The 18,952-nt window shown below is 53.6% G+C and overlaps 1 protein-coding gene across 1 annotated transcript; it reads right to left on the bottom strand.

The window, feature by feature from the left end:
• Nucleotides 1-1,237: 1,237 nt before the first annotated feature.
• On the bottom strand, nt 1,238-18,216 carry CADM4 (cell adhesion molecule 4). The gene is made up of 9 exons (XM_064381218.1): nt 18,090-18,216; nt 6,654-6,800; nt 6,215-6,367; nt 5,838-5,972; nt 5,167-5,331; nt 4,955-5,045; nt 4,124-4,296; nt 3,123-3,251; nt 1,238-2,311 (listed from the first exon to the last, which is right to left on the bottom strand). Exons 1-9 carry the CDS (start codon nt 18,151-18,153, stop codon nt 2,202-2,204), a joined length of 1,167 nt encoding a protein of 388 aa, XP_064237288.1. The 5' UTR covers nt 18,154-18,216; the 3' UTR covers nt 1,238-2,201.
• Nucleotides 18,217-18,952: the final 736 nt, after the last annotated feature.

Below are 18,952 nucleotides of genomic sequence, written 5' to 3'. Positions count from 1 at the left end.
CCACTCCTCTCCTGCTCCACTTTACCCCAAACTCTCTTTACCATCTCAGGCCTTTGCTCTTGCCACTCCCTCCGCCTGAAAATGGTTTTCCCTCTGAGCTCTAAATACCCACTCTTGTGCTCACCGTTCATATCTTGGCACAGATGTCAATCTCAGAGGCTTTTCCTGATCTCTCTGTAATAGCACTTCCACATTTGACTAGGGTTATGGATAATGGGAGGCTGAGGCAGGCAGATCACATGAGGTCAGGAGGTTGAGACCAGCCTGGGCAATATGGTGAAACACCACCTCTGTTAAAGGTACAAAAATTAGCCAGGGGTGGTTTCGGGCGCCTGCAATGCTTGCTGCTCAGGAAGCTGACGCACAAGTATCACTTGAACCCTGGAGGGAGAGGTTGCAGTGAGCCGAGATTGAGCCACTGCACTCCAGCCTGGGCCACCCATCGAGACTCTGTCTCAAAAAAAAAAAAAAAAAGAGACATGGGACTTTATTGTCCTGTCTACTCCTGTGGGTTTGAAGTTTTCCACAATGACAGTGGCACACCATATCCCCATACTCTGCATTTATATTAATAGTTCTTATCACAATCTGAACTATCTTTGCTTCCTTGCTTTGAGTGTTTTCCTCATGTAAGCTTCATGAGGGTAAGAATGGAGTCGCCCTTTTTCACTTTGGGTTCTCAGTGCTTAGAGCAGGATCAGATTTCAGACTAGTGCAGAGCTGTCTTTAACACCTAATATTTGTCTGTTTTATTCACCATGGACCTAGAACTTTGAGCAGCACTTGGAACATTATAAGAGGTTATTTTTTAATCTAAAGTTAGAATAATACATCTAAAATGTACATGAATGAATGAGAGGCCTGGGATGCCAGACTAAAGAGCTTTGACTTGGTCTAGAGGTGATGGGGAGCTAGGCGAAGGTTTTGAGAGCTTGACTTTAATTGAAAGTTCCCATGCCTCATGTCTGGGGTAGGGGGAAGCCATGGTAAGGGTCTGGGCCATGGGATGGGGTAGCTCAGTAGCTATCAAAGAGATAAGACTCCCTGACTATTTAGCTGAATAAGTGGCCAAACCCAGGTTTCTTGGGAGGTCAAGGTGCCCTCAATGAGGTCAGGACCTTCTCCTGGCCGATACTGTCCACTAGCAACCATCACACTCCCCTCTCCCCTCTCCTTTAGTTCCCCTCCCAACGCTACGACCCTTGACAGCAGGACAGACACACGGCCACCCCAAGCACTTGTTCTCTCCTCAGTTTAATGGTGGTTAGTGAGATTGCCAAACCCCCTCCCCATTTCCCTCCCTGCCCCGTACAAAATGTGTGTGTGGTTTTTTGTTTGTTTTTGTTTTTTTAACAAGAAAAAGGGGGCAAAAGCCAGGAATGGGGAGGGGGGGTGCAATCTGATATTTTCATACAGATTTTTGATTTTTTAATATATTATATATAAAACCATAGAGACCATGTATCCTCCCCAAACTCCTTTCCCCCTCCCCGGGGGGCCTGGAGGAGAGATGGGGAAGGCCCCCCCAGGAGTGGGTGGACAGAGAGACAAATATGGATGGGACAGACGTTGGGGGAGAAGGTAGAGAGAAGGGGAGTCTTCTCCAGGAACCTGGAGAAGGGGGATTGGAGAAAAGGGTTGGGGTTGTCTCCCTCACTGCCCCCATCAAAATTATGACACAAAGACACAGAATCCCTGTTTCCATGCCCTCCCCCCACCCATTCCCCCACCGTGCAAACATGGCTTTGCAAAGAGGTGCCCAGAGCTCTGTGGAACTCTTACAATGGCTGGCATGGGGTCTAGGACCCCCAAAGAAATCTGTGTTCCCCTTCCCTGCCCACCCCACCCTTCCCAGAAACTGACCCCCTCCCCACAAGACCTGGTTTTGTAGCCTAGGGGCCCTGGCCTTCCCCCAGTTATCTTTTCCCAACCCAATCCCTACTGCCCTCCCTGGACTTGGGGGATCTGGACCTTTGGCCCTTGTCCCCTGGGGGACCCAGACCTCTGGGCTCTCACTTCTGGCCCTTATAGAGATCCAGGCATCCAACACCCCCATCCCTGCCCAAGTGTCTGAGGTGTTAGTGGTGGGGGGAGAAGCCCACCATCCCAGACTCTGGTAAATGTCTTTGCTGGTTCCTTGCAGCTGGCAGTGGAGGGGACCCCAGCCCAGGCCCAGGCCTAGGCCCGGGGTGGGGATAGGGTCAGATGAAGAATTCCTCTTTCCTCTTGTGTCCATCGCTGCCGTTGAGGAAGGCTTCTCTTGCTTCTCCCTGTTCATCCAAGCCACTGGCTTCGTGGGTCAAATAGGAACCTGAGGAGGTGACAGACCCCAGGGCAGGGGGGACATATTTGTGGATCCAGGAATTGGACAGAAATATAGGGGAAGCGGGAGACAGACAAGACAGATGCCAGACAAAAGAAGAGGGAGAAACAGAACACACAGGGAGAGGCAGAGAAAGAGGTAAACAGTGGCAAAGAAAGGGGTAAAAGCAGAATTAGGAGGACTCCAAAAGCTCACAGAAAGTGCCACGATTATCCCTTCTCTCTCTCTCTCTTTTATTTTTTTTAGACTGAGTTTCACCATGTTGGCCAGGCTGGTCTTGAACTCCTGACCTCAGGTGATCCGCCCACCTTGGCCTCCCAAAGTGCTGAGATTACAGGCGTGAGCCACCGCGCCCAGCCCCATTATCCCTTCTCTTGGAGGTATTCCCTTGCCCTGCTCCCAGCGAATTCACAATTAGGAAGATAAATTGTTTTACTCAAATCCATGCTCTTTTTTTCCTAATTTTTTGAACTTTTAGTAGAAAAGGGGTTTCGCCATGGTGCCCAGGCTGGTCTCGAACTCTTGGCCTCAAGTGCTCCACCCGTCTTGGCCTCCCAAAGTACTGGAATTACAGGTGTGAACCACCGCGTTGTCCAGCCACAAATCGATGCTCTGAATTCAGCTTCTAAATTCTAATCTTTTTCGAGTCATGTGCCGAAAGCCCCTCCCACTTTGTAATCTCGGCCGCAGGTGCAGCGGGATTTGGAATCCAGAGCCTAGGTTCCGCCCCCTCATCACCCCGCCTCTATCAGATCCCCACAACCAACCAACCGCTGAGTCCAGGCCCCGCCCCACTCACCCTTTTGCCGTACCGAGCACCAGACCATGCCCACTAGCACACATATGATCAGAAACACCAGCAGTGCCAGGATGCCGCCCACAATGGCATAGGGAACCGACGTCTGAGCCTCTACCACCGCACCAGGATCTGCCAGAGGGACAGGGTGCAGGACCAGGTCATCAGAGGACGGTCCCAGTCTGGCCCCATCCCTGCCAAGCTTTTAAGCCATGCTGCACACGTCTAACCGTGCCCTTTTATGTGCCACGCCCCTCAAAAATTATTGCCACCTTGTAGTCCCTTCCCTTTCCAGATGCTTGTTGGTTTGTACACTGCCCGACCCCTTCCCTGAGTCATGTTGCATCTTCCTTTTCTTTTTCTTGTTTTCTTCTGCAGAGACGGGTTGGGGGTGAGGGTGGGAGAAGTCTCGCTATGAGGCCCAGGCTGGTCTCAAACTCCTGGGATCAAGCGATCCTCTGACCTAAGCCTCCCAAAATGCTAGGATTACAGGCGTGAGCGACGCACCCAGCCATCCCTTTTCTTTTGACTCAAGTTTCTTCCTCCACTAAGAAACAGAGTCCAAGAAACAGGTCCAAGTCCCTTCCCACCTTGTCTAAGGCGCTCCAAGTATTTAAAGTGCTGGGCCCAACTACTTCCAAAATTTCTGCCCCATCGTCATAGAGCTAAACACAGAACAGCTGTGTGCTAGAGGCCATTCCAACCACTTTACATATTTAGCTCATATAACCTTCACAACAGCCTTGTGACGTAGATGCTATTGTTTATTTCCACTTTACTGACGGGTAAACTAAGGCGCAGACAGGTTCGGTTATCTGCAGTAGAATGCAGCCAACCCGAATTTGTGCCCCGCTGGCCAGTCTGTCCCAAAACGACAAGAACTCTGTTGGCTACGGACCCCCTGAGTTACGCGGCGTCTTTGCCCAAGCTCCACCCCTGGCGCCCCGCCCCCACCGCCTGGCGCCCTGAGCCCTGCCCGCAAGTCGGCCGCAGCCTGCCCTCACCGTAGACCACGAGTACATAGAGCGCCCTCGCATGGCCGTGCTTATTGGACGCCTCGCAAGTGTAGGTGCCGTTATCCGCGGATACCAGGCCCGGCAGCGTGAGCGTCTCTCCCACGGCCTCCGCCCTCTCCGGCAAAGACTCATTCCCGCGGTTCCAGCGGATCTGGTTTGGCCTGGGTGGGGATAAAGTATAGTGAAAGTTAGGAACTCAGGTGCCAGCACCCAAGTCTGACTTGTCAGGAATCTAGACATGTAACTCTCACCCCGCAGGGACCTCCAAATAAGAGGCTTCCTGCTCTCTCTCCTTTCGGGAAAACCAACAGTCCTGGGCCCACTTCCACCGTCACTACGGTCTCAGGAATTCTAGCCCAGGCTGATCATGGTGGCTCATGACTGCAATCACAGCATTTTAGGAGGCTGAGGCGGGAGGGTCGCTTGACGCCAGCAGTTCCAGACCAGCCTGGGCAACTTAGGGAGACCCTGTCACTACAATTTAAAAAAAAGAAAAGAAAAGAAAAAGGAATTCTAACCCTCCCACACTATTCCATCCTCAGCATCCGGGAGTTCGAGGCTGTACAGCTTCAGTATTGGGAAGTCCAAGCCTCCAGATTCTTCCTCCCTCGGGATCCAGGAGTCCAAGTCCTAGCTCCCTATTCGTCCCCATCTCTCTCCTCCTCAGGACCCAGGAGTCCAGGTCCCAGCTCCTTGTTTGTCCAGGTCCTCATTTGTCTCCTCCTCAGGACGCAGGAGTCCAGGTCCCCAGTCCCTGTTCTTCCAGATCCCCAGCTTTCTCCTCCTGAGGATGCAGGAGGCTCAGGCCCCAGAGCTCACCTCGGGTTCCCCGTGACAGCACATGTCAACACCAGCGTGTCTCCCTCCCTCACCACAGCTTGGGAGGCATGGATCCGGGCCGTTGGGGAGTCTGTGGGCAAAAGTAAGAAGGGAGAGTAGTTTCCGAGCCATCACGCGGGACAACGGAGACCCTGCCGGGTGTGGGTGGCTGGCGTTGGGATCCCTTGGGTCCCGGCCCACCGGGCACTTACACTGCACGTCCAGCACGTACTGCGTCTGCTTGCTGTGTCCGGAGGGCAGCGCCTGGTTCTGCGCCTCACAGATGATGATACCACCGTCGTCCTTACGGTCCACACGAAACCGCACTGTGCTTGCCACGCTCCAGACCTTGCCATTTTCCTGGCCGCTGCTCACTCCTGCCACGCCCCACCCAGACACTGTCAGGCTACGATTCTGGCTCCATCCACCCACCCGAGCCAACCCCTACGCAGGCTATTTGCCAAGCTCCACCCCTTGCACAGAGGCCACGTCTCTTATCCTCCAAGCTATGCCCCTCCCCAAACCAAGCCCACGTGCCTCCTCCCAAAGCTCTTCCCTCTTTCACGATCATGCTTTCTCGTCTATCAATCCATTTAATTGCTCTCTCTATATATAAAAACAAATTTATATATATACTTAGAGATGGGGTCTTGCAATGTTGGCCAGATTGAACTTCTGACCTCAAGCAATCCTCCCATCTCGGCCTCCCAAAGTGCTAGGATTACAGGCGTGAGACACCATGCTTAGCATCGACCGCTACCTATTGAATGTCCAGTGTCTGTGAAAACCTGTGGCTCCTCTCCGAGCCCTGCCCACATATAAACAACCTCTCAAGTCCCACCTCCTCCCCAACCCGCCTCAGCACTCGGCCCAGGGTACCTACCTTTCAGCTCCTTGCGGTCCCTGTACCAGCGCAGGGTGGCAGCTGGGCGGGACCGTGGAACCAGGCAGCTGAGCTCCACCTCACCGCCCTCTACCGCCTGCTCCCGGACCTCCACCACGGGATTCTCTGGGGCCACTGCCACAGGGAAAAGGGAAGTAAGGGGTTAAAGAAGCATGAACCCGGGTTCAAAACTATCAAGCTGCCGGTTCCCAGGGACCAAAGGGAACCAGGGTCCCAGGTGGCAGGGCTCAAAGGGGGTCAGGAGCCAGATGCCCATCCAGGATGTTAAAAATAGCCATGGTCAGAAAGTCTCAGGAGAAGAGAGAAACAGAGAAGAAAGAAGGAGAGGATGCGTCCAACAAGGGGGAGGGCGTTACCTAGTACAGTGAGCGTGGCAATCTGGTGGTGGGTGTCTTCCGTGTAGAGCTGGCAGAAATAGCCCCCCTCGTCCTCCAGGCGGGCATCTGAGAGCCGGATTCGCACCCGGCGTGGGGAGAACTCCTCAAGCTGGAAACGCTCATCCTTCAACGCTAGGGAGAGTGAGGGGGAAGGTGTGAATTTCGGGAGTCCTGGCCTCACAAGTCCCACCCATCCAACAGGAGCTTAGAGTTCAGCCCTTTGCCTCTTTTCTGCAGCCATACCTATGAGTTTGAGGTGTCCAACTATTTACTCCCTTGAGGACCCAGCGCTATTCAAGTCCTCCTGCCTGCAGAACCAGGAGTCCAGAGCCCCCAGCCTTTTCTTCCCCGAGACCCAGGAGACCAACTCTCAGGTGTGTCCTCTTTCAGGATAGGAAGTCTGGGCCCCAGCACTCACCACGGGTGCCATTGAAGAAGAGGGTCTGCCGGGCTGGGTTCTGGATGACAACTATGGACCCATCATACTGGTGCAGACGGCAGGTGATCTCAGCCACCCCACCCTCAGCCACTGTCACATTCTCCGTCTGTACTTCCTGTCCTGCCCCTGGACCATTAGAGAGATGGGATAGAAGACTCATTGAGAGCTGCAATTCAATCTCTTCTGTCTCCCTCTCCCCCATCCAAACCTCCAATCCCTCTCTTTCCCCTCATTCATTTCATTACACCGAACATTTCCTGCAGGCCAGAGTCCAGGACAGGGAGGAAACCCACTCCCTGCTCTAAAAGAGCTGCAGTCAAGATTTAGTAGAATATGCTCTAATGAGGGCAGCACAGGGCACTCTAGGAGCCCAGAGCAAGGGGAGACTATTATACAACTGCCTAGAGAGACAGGTAGCCAGAGAGGGCTCTGCAATAAAGCTCCCTTGGATCTAGATCTTAAAGAGTAAGCAGGAGTTCACAAGGTGTGGGAGACTGCTGTGTGTTCACCAAGCCTCATCTTTCACACCTGGGCACATATTGTAGCCTGTTTGCAAAGATGGCTGTAATTTTCTTCCTGTTCCTGGACATGCCCTTTGCAAGTTAATTTTGCCTTTCCTACTGTTGAGAAAGCACTCTGTCCCCGACTAGTCTAGGTAAGCCTTGTGAGTTGCTTTGATCAACAGAATTTGCTATAAGTGATATTGAGCCTAGGCCTGAAGAGGCCTTGCAGCTTCCACTCCTGCCTTAAGACTGTTGCATGACAATGCCCAGACTAGTGTCTTTGCAGATGAGAGATCACAGTGAAAGAGAAGCCCAGCCAGCAGCCAGCACCAACCACCAGCTGTGTGAGTGAGGCCATCCTGGATCATCCAGCCCCAGCTGCCCCACCAGATGACTGCAGCTACACAAGTGATCCCAGCTGAGACCAAGATAAGATCTGCTCACCCGGTCCAGTCCAAATTGCTGAACCCCAGAATCATGAACAAATAAAGTATGGTTGTTTTAAGCCCCTAAGTTGTAGGTGATCTGTTCTACTGCTAAAGTTAACTGATATAATACATAACTAGGCTATACTTTCCAGCATCCTTTGTGGTTAGGTGGGGGCCATGTGACCAATTCTGGCCAATGAGATGTAGGCAGAGGAGAGGCACCTCTTGCAGCCTGACACATCTCCCTCATAATCCTTCACACTGGCTGAATAGAGAGGACTCCAAGGAGCCTAGAGGAGGGCAGGATCCCAAGCCGGAAGGAACCCGGGTCTCTAACTAACTGTCCTCCATGACCTGCCTGTACAGAACTGTGACATGAGCAAGAAATATACTTTTTTTGTTAAGCCATTGATTTCAGGGGTGTCTGTTGCAGCAGATAACCTACCCTGATTAATCCATCAGAAAAACAAGGTGGGGAATTAGAAAGGGGGTGTTTCTAGCACCAGCAGAGGAAAGAGCTTAGAAAAGGTGAAAGCCAAGACCAATCATCAGCATCACTATCATCATGTGTTTTCTTCAAGATAACAATAACCCCATAGCTACCATTTATTAGGCATTTGCAGTGCTAGTCCCTGTGCTAAGGATATTTACCCGTATAACGTACATTTAATCTTCACAATCCCTGTAGCTGGAACTACAGGTGCGCACCACCACACCTGGCTAATTTTTGTATTTTTTTAGAGACGGAATTTCACCATGTTGCCCAGGCTGGTCTCGAACTCGTGAACTCAAGTAAACTGCCTGCGTTAACCTCCCAAAATGCTGGGTTTACAGGCACGAGCCACTGCACCTGGCAGCCTGCCCTATTAGTAATCCCCATTTTTTCCCCATCCCCATTTTATAGGTGAGGAAATTAGCCCACAGAGATGAAATGACTTGCCCAAGGTCACAGCCAAGAGTGGCAGTGCCAAGCTCTGCATCCAAATCTCTGATTCTGTATCCTGCACCCATATATACACTCCTGGCTGCCTGGAATAAGTGTCCATCATTGGCAGGGGGTTGTGAGATAGGCTTGTGATGGGCCTCAAATGCCAACCTAGGAGATTGGCCTTTATCCTAAAGGCCAGTGAAGCTGTCGAAGCAGGAAAATGCCATGATTAGATCTGGCTATTTGTCTTTCAGTGGTGGATAACTATCCATGTCTTTTCCATTCAGGTGCAAGGTTGCATTCATTCATGAGTATTTCCCAAGTATCGCACAGGTTTTCCGGGGCTGAGTTCTCAGAGATGAGTTAGATGAGGTCCCGGCCCTTTAAGATTTATGGGAAGGTAGAAACCAATCACTGTAATCAACAGTGTGATGTTCTCTGTAAGAGGGTTGAGGGGTAGAAAAGATTATTTCTGGGGGATGGAGACAGAGACTTCTGGCTTCCTCTTCGGACACTCATTTTCCCCTTTCTCCTCAGTAATAGGAAAGGACACTGACTGCATTTTATGGTTGCACTATGTGCAGCAGAAAGAGACATTTCTGTCTCCTTTGCAGCAAGGTAAAGCCATCTGATAAAATGTTGTCCAGTGGTATATAAGCCAAAATGTTGCATGACAATTTTGGGAGGACTTCCTAAAACAGGAGGACAAACCCTTTTTCTACCCAGTCACCTCTGTGCTGCCCAGAACTAGAAGTATGATGCATGGAATTTAGGTAGCCATATTGAACCATGAGGACAAGGGCAGTGGGGATGGTGGAACCAAGAGCTGGAAGGTGCCTGAGTCTCTGGCGACGATGTGGAGCTGCTGTAACAGCCCTGGACTTCTACCTCTGGACTTCTTTTATGTTTGAGTATAACACTTTGGGTGTTTATTTTTAAAATGTATTTTAGAGATGAGGTCTCACTATGTTGCCTAGGCTGGACTCAAACTCCTAGGCTCAAGAAGTCCTCCTACCTCAGCTTCCTGAGTAGCTCAAACTACAGCACTTTGAGTATTTAAGCCACTATTTGAGGTTTATCTAGCACCTCCTGGAATATCAAGCTTAATGTGTCCAATCCTTGCCCCAGATATTTTCCTCCCCAAATTCTCTCAATCTCACTAAATGTCACCACCATCACCTGGTTGCTCAGGTCAAAAACCTAGAAATCATTCAAGTTATCTCCCTTCCCCTCATCGCAGTATCCATTCCATTAGCAGTATCTGTCCATCCTACCTCCAAGACAGATCCCAGACCTCATCACCTTTGTCTGCCCCTCCTACCCTCACCTTCATCCAGCATCATCCCTCACCCGGACTCTGCAAGAGCCTACTCGTGGGTCTCCCTGCATCCCTGTCTGCCCCCTCCAGGGCTGTTCTCCACCCAATGGCCGGATGGATTTTTCAAAGAGGTAAATCAGATCAATTCACCTCTCTCCTTAAAACCCTCTGAGGGCTGCCCATAACACGCAGAATAAAATAGAGACCCCTTCCCAGGGACTTCAAGGTGCTACGTGGCCTAGCCCCTCTCTGACCTCACTTCACTCTGGGCTCACTAGCCCTGCTGTCCCTCAAACATGCTGAACTGGTTCACACCTCTGAGACTTCACCCTTTTCTTCCTTCTACTTGGAATGTTCTTCTCCCAACCTCCCGACCCCCATCTTCCCAGGGCTGACTCCTGTTCCCATTTGGGTCTCAAATCATATCAGTACCTTCTCAGAGAGGCCTTCCCTCACTGCTCATCCTTCTCTTTTAGATCACTTTCTTGTCTTTTAAGAGACAAAGTCAGCCTGGTGTGGTGGTTCATACCTGTAATCCAGCACTTTGGGAGGTCAAGGCAGGCAGATCACCTGGAGTCAGGAATTCGAGACCAGCCTGGCCAACGTGGTGAAACACTGTATCTACTAAAAATACAAAAATTAGCCAGGTGTGGTGGTGCGTGCCTGTAGCCCTGGCTTCTTGGGAGGCTGAGGCAGGAGAATTGCTTGAACCTGGGAGGCGGAAGTTGCAGTGAGCTGAGATTTAGCCACTGCACTCCATCCTGGGTGACAGTGAGACTCTGTCTCAAAAAAAAAAACAGGGCGGGGGAGAGAGAGTATTGCTCTGTTGCTCAGGCTGAAGTGCAGTGGCACGATCATGGCTAACTGCAGCCTTGAACTCCTGGGCTCAAGCCATCCTCCCACCTCAGCCTCCCAAGTAACTGAGATTATAGACTCCTCCCACCACACCTGGCTAATTTTTGTGGTTTTTGTCAAGACAGAGATTCTCCATGTTGCCCAAGCTGGTCTCCAACTCCTGGGCTCAAGGGATCCTCCTGCCTCAGTTTCCTAAAGTGCTGGGATTACAGGCGTGAGCCACTGCGCCTGGCCCAGAACATGTTCTATTTCCTCACTATTGTTTTACTTCTTCTACAAAGATTTCACTGGAATTATCAGATTAATTTGCTTATTTGTTTACTGTCTGTTTGCCCATGACTGGAATATATACTCTAGGAAGGCAGGGATATAATCCTTTGTGTTTATTGCTGCACCCCTAGTACCTAGAAGAGTGCTTGGTACCCGATAAATGTCTAGGGAACTTGCTGCATGAATTACATGCGTCAGATGGGATATCTGTTTATCTTTCTTTTTTATTTTTATTTTTGAGATGGAATTTCGCTCTTTCACTCAGGATGGAGTATACTGGCTCAGTCTCGGCTCACTGCAACCTCCACCTTCCAGATTCAAATGACTCTCCTGCCTCAGCCTCCCGAATAGCTGGGACTACAGGCGCCCACCACCACGCCTGGCTAATTTTTGTATTTTTAATAGAGACAGGGTTTCACCATATTGGCCAGGCTGGTCTTGAACTCCTGACCTTGTGATCCACCTGCCTTGGCCTCCCAAAGTGCTGGGATTACAGGCGTGAGCCACTGTGCCCAGCCTGCCTGCCTTTCTTTCTTCTTCTTCCTTCCTTTTCTTTTTTCGAGATAGGGTCTCACTCTGTCACCCAGGCTAGAGTGCAGTGCCACAATTATAGCTCACTGCAACCTTGAACACTTGGGGTTAAATGATCCTTCCACTTCAGGCTCCCAAATAGCTGAGACTACAGGGGTGCGCTACCATGTCCAGATAATTAAAAAACATTTTTTTTTTTTTGTAGAGATACAATACCTTGCCTAGATTGGTCTTGAACTCCTGGGCTTAAGCAATCCTCCTGCCTTGGCCTCCCAAAGTGCTAGAATTATAGGCATGAGCAACTGCACCCAGCCCAGACAGAAACTCATTTCAGCCTCGCAACCACTTTGTGACGTCAATCTCCTCATCTTAAACACCTCGGTTGATACCAGCTCAACCACTTGCCATCTGTGTGGGGGGCAAGTGACCTTGCCTTTCTGAGCCTCAGTTGCCCCATCTCCAAACGGGAATGATGCCAGTTGTAGGAAATGAGAATAAATAAAAGGTTCCTCTTCAAAGCTTTCCTTAGTTCATTACGAATAAATAACAGTTTCTTCAAAGGTTAATTTACTTTAAAGCTTTTGCTAATAATCTTAAAGTAGCTGTTAGTCATAATAAAGAAATAAGTGCATCCCGTGTTCTTAGTTCTCACACCTTAACCCAGATATTTGCCCTGACACGGCTGGACAAGCCCAGGCAACTCTTAGGTCAACGCTTATTCCCCTTTCTTATTTGGAAATGTTATCGCTTCTCTAAGCATTCCTCAAGTTACTTCCTCTTTTTCTTTGTTCACCTCTGCCTTTACCTCTTTAGAAAATTTCCCAGTTTTTAGCCAATCGGGTCAAGCATAGAATGTGAGGTCCCGTTCTGGCCAATGGAAACTGGACACAGCAGTAGGGCGACTGCATCAGGGTATGAAAGTTACAAATGTCCCTGTCTCCCCTGTTCAGGTGTGCTCTCATGGAAGGTGAGGTGCACCCTTCCTGCAGGAAGTAAAACCAGCCTTGCTGAGTAATCCCTTGTCTCTGTGTGGATTTTTCCCGACGATAAACCCGTTTCCAACACCAGTGCCTGCCCGGTAAGGATGAGCCCCGTGCCTGAGGCTCAGGGAGCCCTCTCTGCAAGGCTATTTTAGGACAACCTTGGGAAACATGCCCATGCATGTGAAAACTGGCATGCACATTCTGGTGCTTTTAAAAACATCTCGAAGCCCATCCATAGATCCTGGACCTCAAGGCTGCTTCCGTACTAGCCCCCCATTTTACAGATGTGGAGAATGAGGCTTAGCAGGTCCCAGACAAGTCAGTGGCAAAACTCACCATCTCCTGGGAGCCATCTGGTTCCTCTGGATCTGCCCCTACCAAATCTATCCCCTGCTCTCTGCTTGAGGGTGCACATGGGGTAAGGGTGGGGGGCTTTTGTCTTACTCCCTCCCCCTCCCGAGGAGTCAGTAACCAACAGTGTCTGTGCCTGGAATATTAATGTCTCAGCAGCTTTTGTTTGGGGGGTTGGGGGTGGTGGGGGCGGGACTTTCTGGTCAGAGAGGGGCTGAGCTTTGGGGACTGGGGCACTGGCCCTTTAAACTGTGTTGACAGCCAGGAGTCGTCATGGGGATGGTGCTTGGAAAAAGGGACAGGGGAGGGTTTAAGAAAGAGTGGCGGAGCAGGTAATGCGTAAGACCCAGGAATCCAGCCCCCAGATACCTCCTCTCCCAGGACCTAGGAGTCTAGGCTCCCAGCCCCTCCTCCATCAGGTTCCAGGAGTCTGGGACCCCGGCTTCTTTCCCCCTTACACCCAGGAATTCAGCTCCCAACCATCTCCTCTCCCAGGTTCCAGAAATCCAGACCCCTAGCCTTTTTCTCTATCAGGACCCAGGAGTCTGGGTGCCAGCAGCCCCTTCCTTCAAACCTATGAGTCAGAGCCCCCAGCCCTCTACCAGCTTAGACACAGGAGTCTGGGCCTCGAGCCCCCTCCTCCTTCAGGACCCAGGAGCCAGGGGTCCAGAGTACACAGCTGGTGGATGTTTCCACGGAGACTAAGCAGGGTGGGGGGAGCGCTTCCTGGGTCCTGAGTCAGCGAATACCCAAGGGAGTCTCAAGGTCACAGTTCCGGGAAGGTCACCGACACCCCTTCTGTATCCGCTCCCCAGGGGGCTCCTGGCATCCTGCCTTCTTCCCCCTCCCTCCCCTAGGGAGGTGGTACATCCCTGTGTCCTGACTGAACCCCCCTCAGCCCCCCATCAATGGCGGAGTCCGAACATCCTCGCACAAAGCGTCAATTCTTCCCCAGCTCAGCCTTGTGAAGGCGCCTGTATTCGCAGGACCTAGGCATCAGGGTCCCAGCCCCTCCTCCCCCAGAAACCTGGAGTGGACCCCCCCAGCCCATTCCTCCCTCAGGACCCAGGAGTCTGTATCCCCATCCCTTCCTCCCTCAAGACCTAGGAGTGTGGACTCCAGTCCCCTTTTCCTTCCGGACACAGGAGTTCCAGCGCTCAGCCTTCTCCTCCCTTAAACCCCCTCCTCCCTCAGACCCAGGACTCTAAGACCCCAGCCCCCTCCTCCCTCAGATCCGGAGTTTAAGACTCCCGCCCCCTCCTCCCTGAGAAACAGGACTCTAAGACCCAAGCCCCCTCCTCCCTCAGACCCAGGACTCTAAGACCCCAGCCCCCTCCTCCATCAGACCCAGGACTCTAAGACCCAAGCCCCCTCCTTCCTCAGATCCAGGACTCTAAGACTCAAGCCCCCTCCTCTCTCAGACCCAGGACTCTAAGACCCCAGCCCCCTCCTCCCTCAGACCCAGGACTCTAAGACCCCAGCCCCCTCCTCCCTAAGACCCCAACCCCCTTGTCCCTCAGTCCCAGGAGTCTAAGACCCCAGCTCCCTCCTCCATCAGATCTAGAAGTCCAGGCCCCCAGCCCCTCCTGCATCAGATCCAGCCCCTCCTCTCCTGAAAACTTTTGAGTCTAAGTCCACAGCCCTGCCTTTCCTCAGCCCTCTGTCCCCCTCCCAACTGGGGACCTAGGCATCAGGTGGGGGCGTAGGGGTGAGTCAGCAGCCTCACACACAAAGTCCCCCCTGTGGCCCCCACATTCCTGGGATATTCGGGACTCCCTGGATTCCAGGCCTCAGGCCCAGCCAGGGGGTGGGGAGTCTTCCAGAGGTCCTCCCTGGGTGTGGGGTACAGGAGGAATTCCAGCTCCGGGAAGGGTGCAGGCCTGCACTGAGCTCCCACTGTCTGAACCTCCACCCTCAGTGCCCTCTATTCACCCCTTCCCAGCAGAGCCCAGGCTCAGCGCCTGCCCCTTGCCCCACTGGGTGCCCACAGAGGAGCCTGAGTGCCTGCTCCCTACAGGCCTGGGGTCGGCACAGGCGGAAACCAGTGGGTGCTTGGGTCCTGGTGCCACGGGTCATTGGATGCTGGCGGGTCTGACTGTCTCCAGGCCACCCCCCCTACACCCCTCCCAGAGAGAGAAAGCTGCCTTTGTGTTCTCCAAGATGGGGACAGGCCAGGCTCACACGACATTAACGCACCCTTAGGCCCCAGCCCTGCTGTGTCTAAGGTCTTGGAATCCATTGCAGAACCTGACCCCCACCCCCAGCCTCTGGGGACACAGGCGCCTGGCTCATGAGTGGGTGGGTGGGTAGGGGGTCAGTGATAGAAACCTCCAAAACCTGTTACTTGGGGTGACTCACAATGGGGGGAGGATCCCCCTATTCTCAGAGTAGCTGGTCAGAATTTTAGCAGGGACAAGTGAGTCACCCTGGGAGGGAAACATTATTTGGGGATCAACAACTGCCCCCTCCACAAGGCCCCTTAACTCCTAACAGCCTCTCTATTCTTTCTTTGTACTGGATATCTGTTTCCTTTGCTCCTTTCTGTTCTACCCAATTTCTGGCTGCGGGTCCCGTTTCTGCCTGGGTGCGTCCCTGGGCAGGCAACCCGTCCCTTCCTCTCACTTCCTCTCCTCTGCCCACCCTGGATCCTTCTTCTTGTGGCATGCATCTCAACCTCTTCTTCTAGTATGCTCAGAAGATGAACGAACCAGGAGAGAGAGAACATGTTTTTAAAATGGCACAAATGCACCCATCTCCCCTGATTCCTGCTGGCTGGGCAAGATGAGAGAGGAAGGAGAGTGACTGAGAGAAATGTGGGAACAACTGATACCCCTAAAAGGTGGTGACCCTGGCCACTCAGAAATATCCAATGAAAAGGAAAGCAGGCAGGGCCCTCCAAGACCACGTGCTACAGCCTCCTACTCCATGCTTTACAGAAGGGGACAATAGGGTCCAGAGAGGGACAGGGACTGATGCAAAATTATACTAAAAGGCCCTGGGTAAGGCTTAGACGCAAGTTCCTTAGCTCCCAGCCAGGAGCTCTTTCCATGACACCAAGCTCACTCTCCACTTGTAAAAGCTACATACCATTTACTTTAGAGAAAGTTTACTGAGAGGATTAGGGTGCCAGGAAGCAGTGACTTGGAAATCAAACAAGGGACAGGGCTGTAGACCTAACTCCCAGAAGCACCAGAGAAAGGCTTTTGCACGGGGCGGGTAGTACCTTGAGCTATATTCTGATTCTGAGAATTCAAAGTCTGATGATTCTAAGCTGTCAAGATTCGAAATGTCGTAGATGTCAAGATCCAGGAAGTCCAAGACATCCAGATTTCACAACTTTAAAGATGTCAAGATGCCAGCATGCTAACACCATCACAGTCTAGAACTTTAAAGGCGTCAAGATTCTAAAGCCTTCTGGATTCTAGAATCCGATCGATGCCAGCATTCTAAAGTACCCTCATGTTCTTTGTTTACTGGATTCATTAGTTCCAGGATGCTATGAACCTGGTGTTTAGCCTAAAAAATAAAGATAAATTAAAATGGAAGGAAATGACACTAAGGCACCAAAGTTCTCATCTGGGAAATGTGGTGTGCCTGGTGCAAAGAAAGGTGATGATGCAGTTCTAAAGCAGTCACAGAAGACTAGAGAAGAAAGAAAGGCAGACAGTGAGAGGACAGCTTTGCCCCTCGCCCTGGCTGAGGTGAGGGAGGCTCTGCCTCAAACTCAGGAGTGGGGAAGGTGTAACCGCACTCAACTCGCCAGAAACCCCTTCAAGGTCTGAGTTGGCGTTCCCTTTCAGGTCACTGAGTTCAACATCCTCACTTTACAGAAAGAGAAACAGAAGCCTGGAGAGAGGAAGGTGTTTACCATTGGCTGAGATGGCAAATGGCAAGAGCCAAGATTTAAACCCAGGCCGCCAGCCCCGTGCCACCTGGGTACAACTCCTCTCCCCAGTCTCTGCAGAATACCCAGCCCTCCTGCTTCTGCCCAGCCACCTTCCATTCCTCTGTTCCTTCCAAGAGTGGCTTTATCCACCAGGGAGGGGTGACCTATGGCAGGTTCGAGACTCACACAGTGTGAGAGTAGTGTGTGGGTGACATTTCCTGACCTTGTCCCCAGTCCCAGGGTCACCTGAGCTTGGGGGTCTCCAGCTTCTCACAGTGTGTGATGAGGGTATGTGGATGGCTCCCTGGATGTCCCGGACAGGGGCTTCTCTGTGAGTCAAGCCTGGGTGTGTGAATGGGTGAGGAGGGTTTGGAGAGGCATTCGCTGAATCCACGTGTGTGCCTATACGTCAAGGTCCCCATTCTCACTTCCCTGCACACATGCACACAGATGTTGCCCCCCAGGGCTCTTTAGGACGCCCTGCCCGACTGAATTCCTCCAGGGGCACAGAGGGACAGAGAGAGGGAGGATGGAAGGATGGAAATAGGAGATCCCGGGATGGAGGCTGTAAGGGTAGAGAGGAGGCAAAGCAGAGAGGTAGGGATGGAGACAGTGGGACAGAGACGGGGGGTGGGGGTGGTGGGGGGGAAGAGACAGGTGACAGAAAGCCTAGAGAAACGAGTGACAGAAAGGGGAAAGACAAGGGGATGGGGCAGATAGGGGACACAGAAAAAGGGACAGAAAAACAAGGGTGACAGCAAGACAGAGACAGGGACCTAGAATAGGGGCAGAGAGGGAGGACAGAAATCCGGGGGAAAGAGAATAGAGAAGATGATGGAGGGGACAGAGTGACCCAGGAAAAGGGGACAGAGACCAGGGGACAGAGGTAGGGGACAAAGACAGAAGAGATGAGGAACACGGAGGCAAGGAGAGAGGGAGACAGACAGAAGGAGGGACAGGACTTTGAGACTGAGGGACAGAGGACAAGGGTAGGGGGACGAGGAGCCAGACAGGGGATTCAGAGATAGGCGGACAGAGTGACGCGGAGACCGGACAGAAGGACAGCGGGACCGGCCTGGGGAAGACGGACTTGTGTGTGTGGGGGGGTCTCGGGCCCTTTGTCCCCGCCGGGATCCGGCCTGCGCGGGTGGGGGGGTGCTGCGGCACGGCGGCCGGGGCCCGCGCCCCCTCCCCCGCTCGTCGCTCCCGGCTCCCGGCCCGCGCTGCGCTTTGTCCCGGGGAGGGGGCCCGGCCGGGCCCCGCGCGCATTGTTCGGCCTCTGCGGCCCCGAGGCGGCCGGGCTGTCACCGCTGCGCGCCCCCCTCCCCAGCCCGGCCGGCCGACCCCGGCCCCCGACCCTACCTGGCCCCGCCGCGGCCGCCCACAGCAGCAGCAGCGGCCACTGGAAGCGCCGGGCCCGGCCCATGGTGCCGCCGCCGCCGCCGCCGCCGCCGCTCGCTCCCGGCCCGGCACCTGCACCGCCCGCGCCGCCCGCCCCGCCCCCCGCGCCCCGCCCCCTGCCCGCCCGGGGGCGGGGCGCCGAGGCCGGGGCGGGGCCGGGGACGGGGAGGGGAGGGGGAGACCGAGGAGGGGCCCGGAGACAATCGGGGGGAGGGTCCGGTGGGGGGACGGTGCGGGGTGCGAGCGCCGGAGAGGAGACGGGAGAGGAGGGCGGGAAGGGGTGCGCGGGAGGGCGGCGGCGTCGTGGGAGCCGGTGGGGGATCTGCGTGAGCGCGGGAAGCGGGGGGTGTTGGGTGAGGGTGCTGCGTGCAGGCCCAGGTGCTGCGCGCGAGGGTGCAGAGTTGCTGGCGTTCAGGGTGCGTGCTGCGCGGAGGGGAGGGTGCCTGGGTGTCGCTGGAGGCTGTGCGAGGGTGCGGGTGTGGGCGTCGCGGGGTTCGGTGTGTGCGAAGGGAGAGCGTGGCCTGCGTGAGCGGGGAGCGCAAGGGAGGGTGCGCGACGTGGGAAAGGTGAGTGTGAGAGGCGTGCTGCGGGCAGGTGGGTGTCTGGAGTCTAGCGAGAGGCTGTGAGCTGAGTCGCCGGGACAGGGGAGGCTGCAGCGGGAGATCCGGAGGGTCCGGAGGTCGGGGCAAGCCAAGGATCTCCCAGGGCAGGGCGAGGCTGGGGCTCGGGAGTGGGGTGGGGTAAGTTCCCGTGGGGTGGGGTAAGTTCCCTCCCTCCCTCTCTCCTGTCCTGACCTGAAAACCCCGAGTTTCCGCGTCGTTCCC

The sequence above is a fragment of the Aotus nancymaae genome, unplaced genomic scaffold (genome assembly GCF_030222135.1).
Source record: "Aotus nancymaae isolate 86718 unplaced genomic scaffold, 86718_ANA_hifiasm-v0.15.2.pri h1tg000028l, whole genome shotgun sequence".
Lineage (NCBI taxonomy): Eukaryota > Metazoa > Chordata > Mammalia > Primates > Aotidae > Aotus > Aotus nancymaae.
The sequence above is the reverse complement of the archived record's forward strand: the minus strand, read 5'-3'. Positions and strand labels throughout refer to the sequence as shown.

Coding starts and splice junctions, on each gene's coding strand:
- CADM4 (XM_064381218.1), bottom strand. CDS start 18,153: ATGGGCCGGGCCCGGCGCTTCCAGTGGCCGCTGCTGCTGCTGTGGGCG. Junction 6,368..6,653: donor CTTCTTCAATGGCACCCGTG/GTGAGTGCTGGG, acceptor CACTCTCCCTAG/CGTTGAAGGATGAGCGTTTC. Junction 5,332..5,837: donor GGACCGCAAGGAGCTGAAAG/GTAGGTACCCTG, acceptor GGGGCGTGGCAG/GAGTGAGCAGCGGCCAGGAA.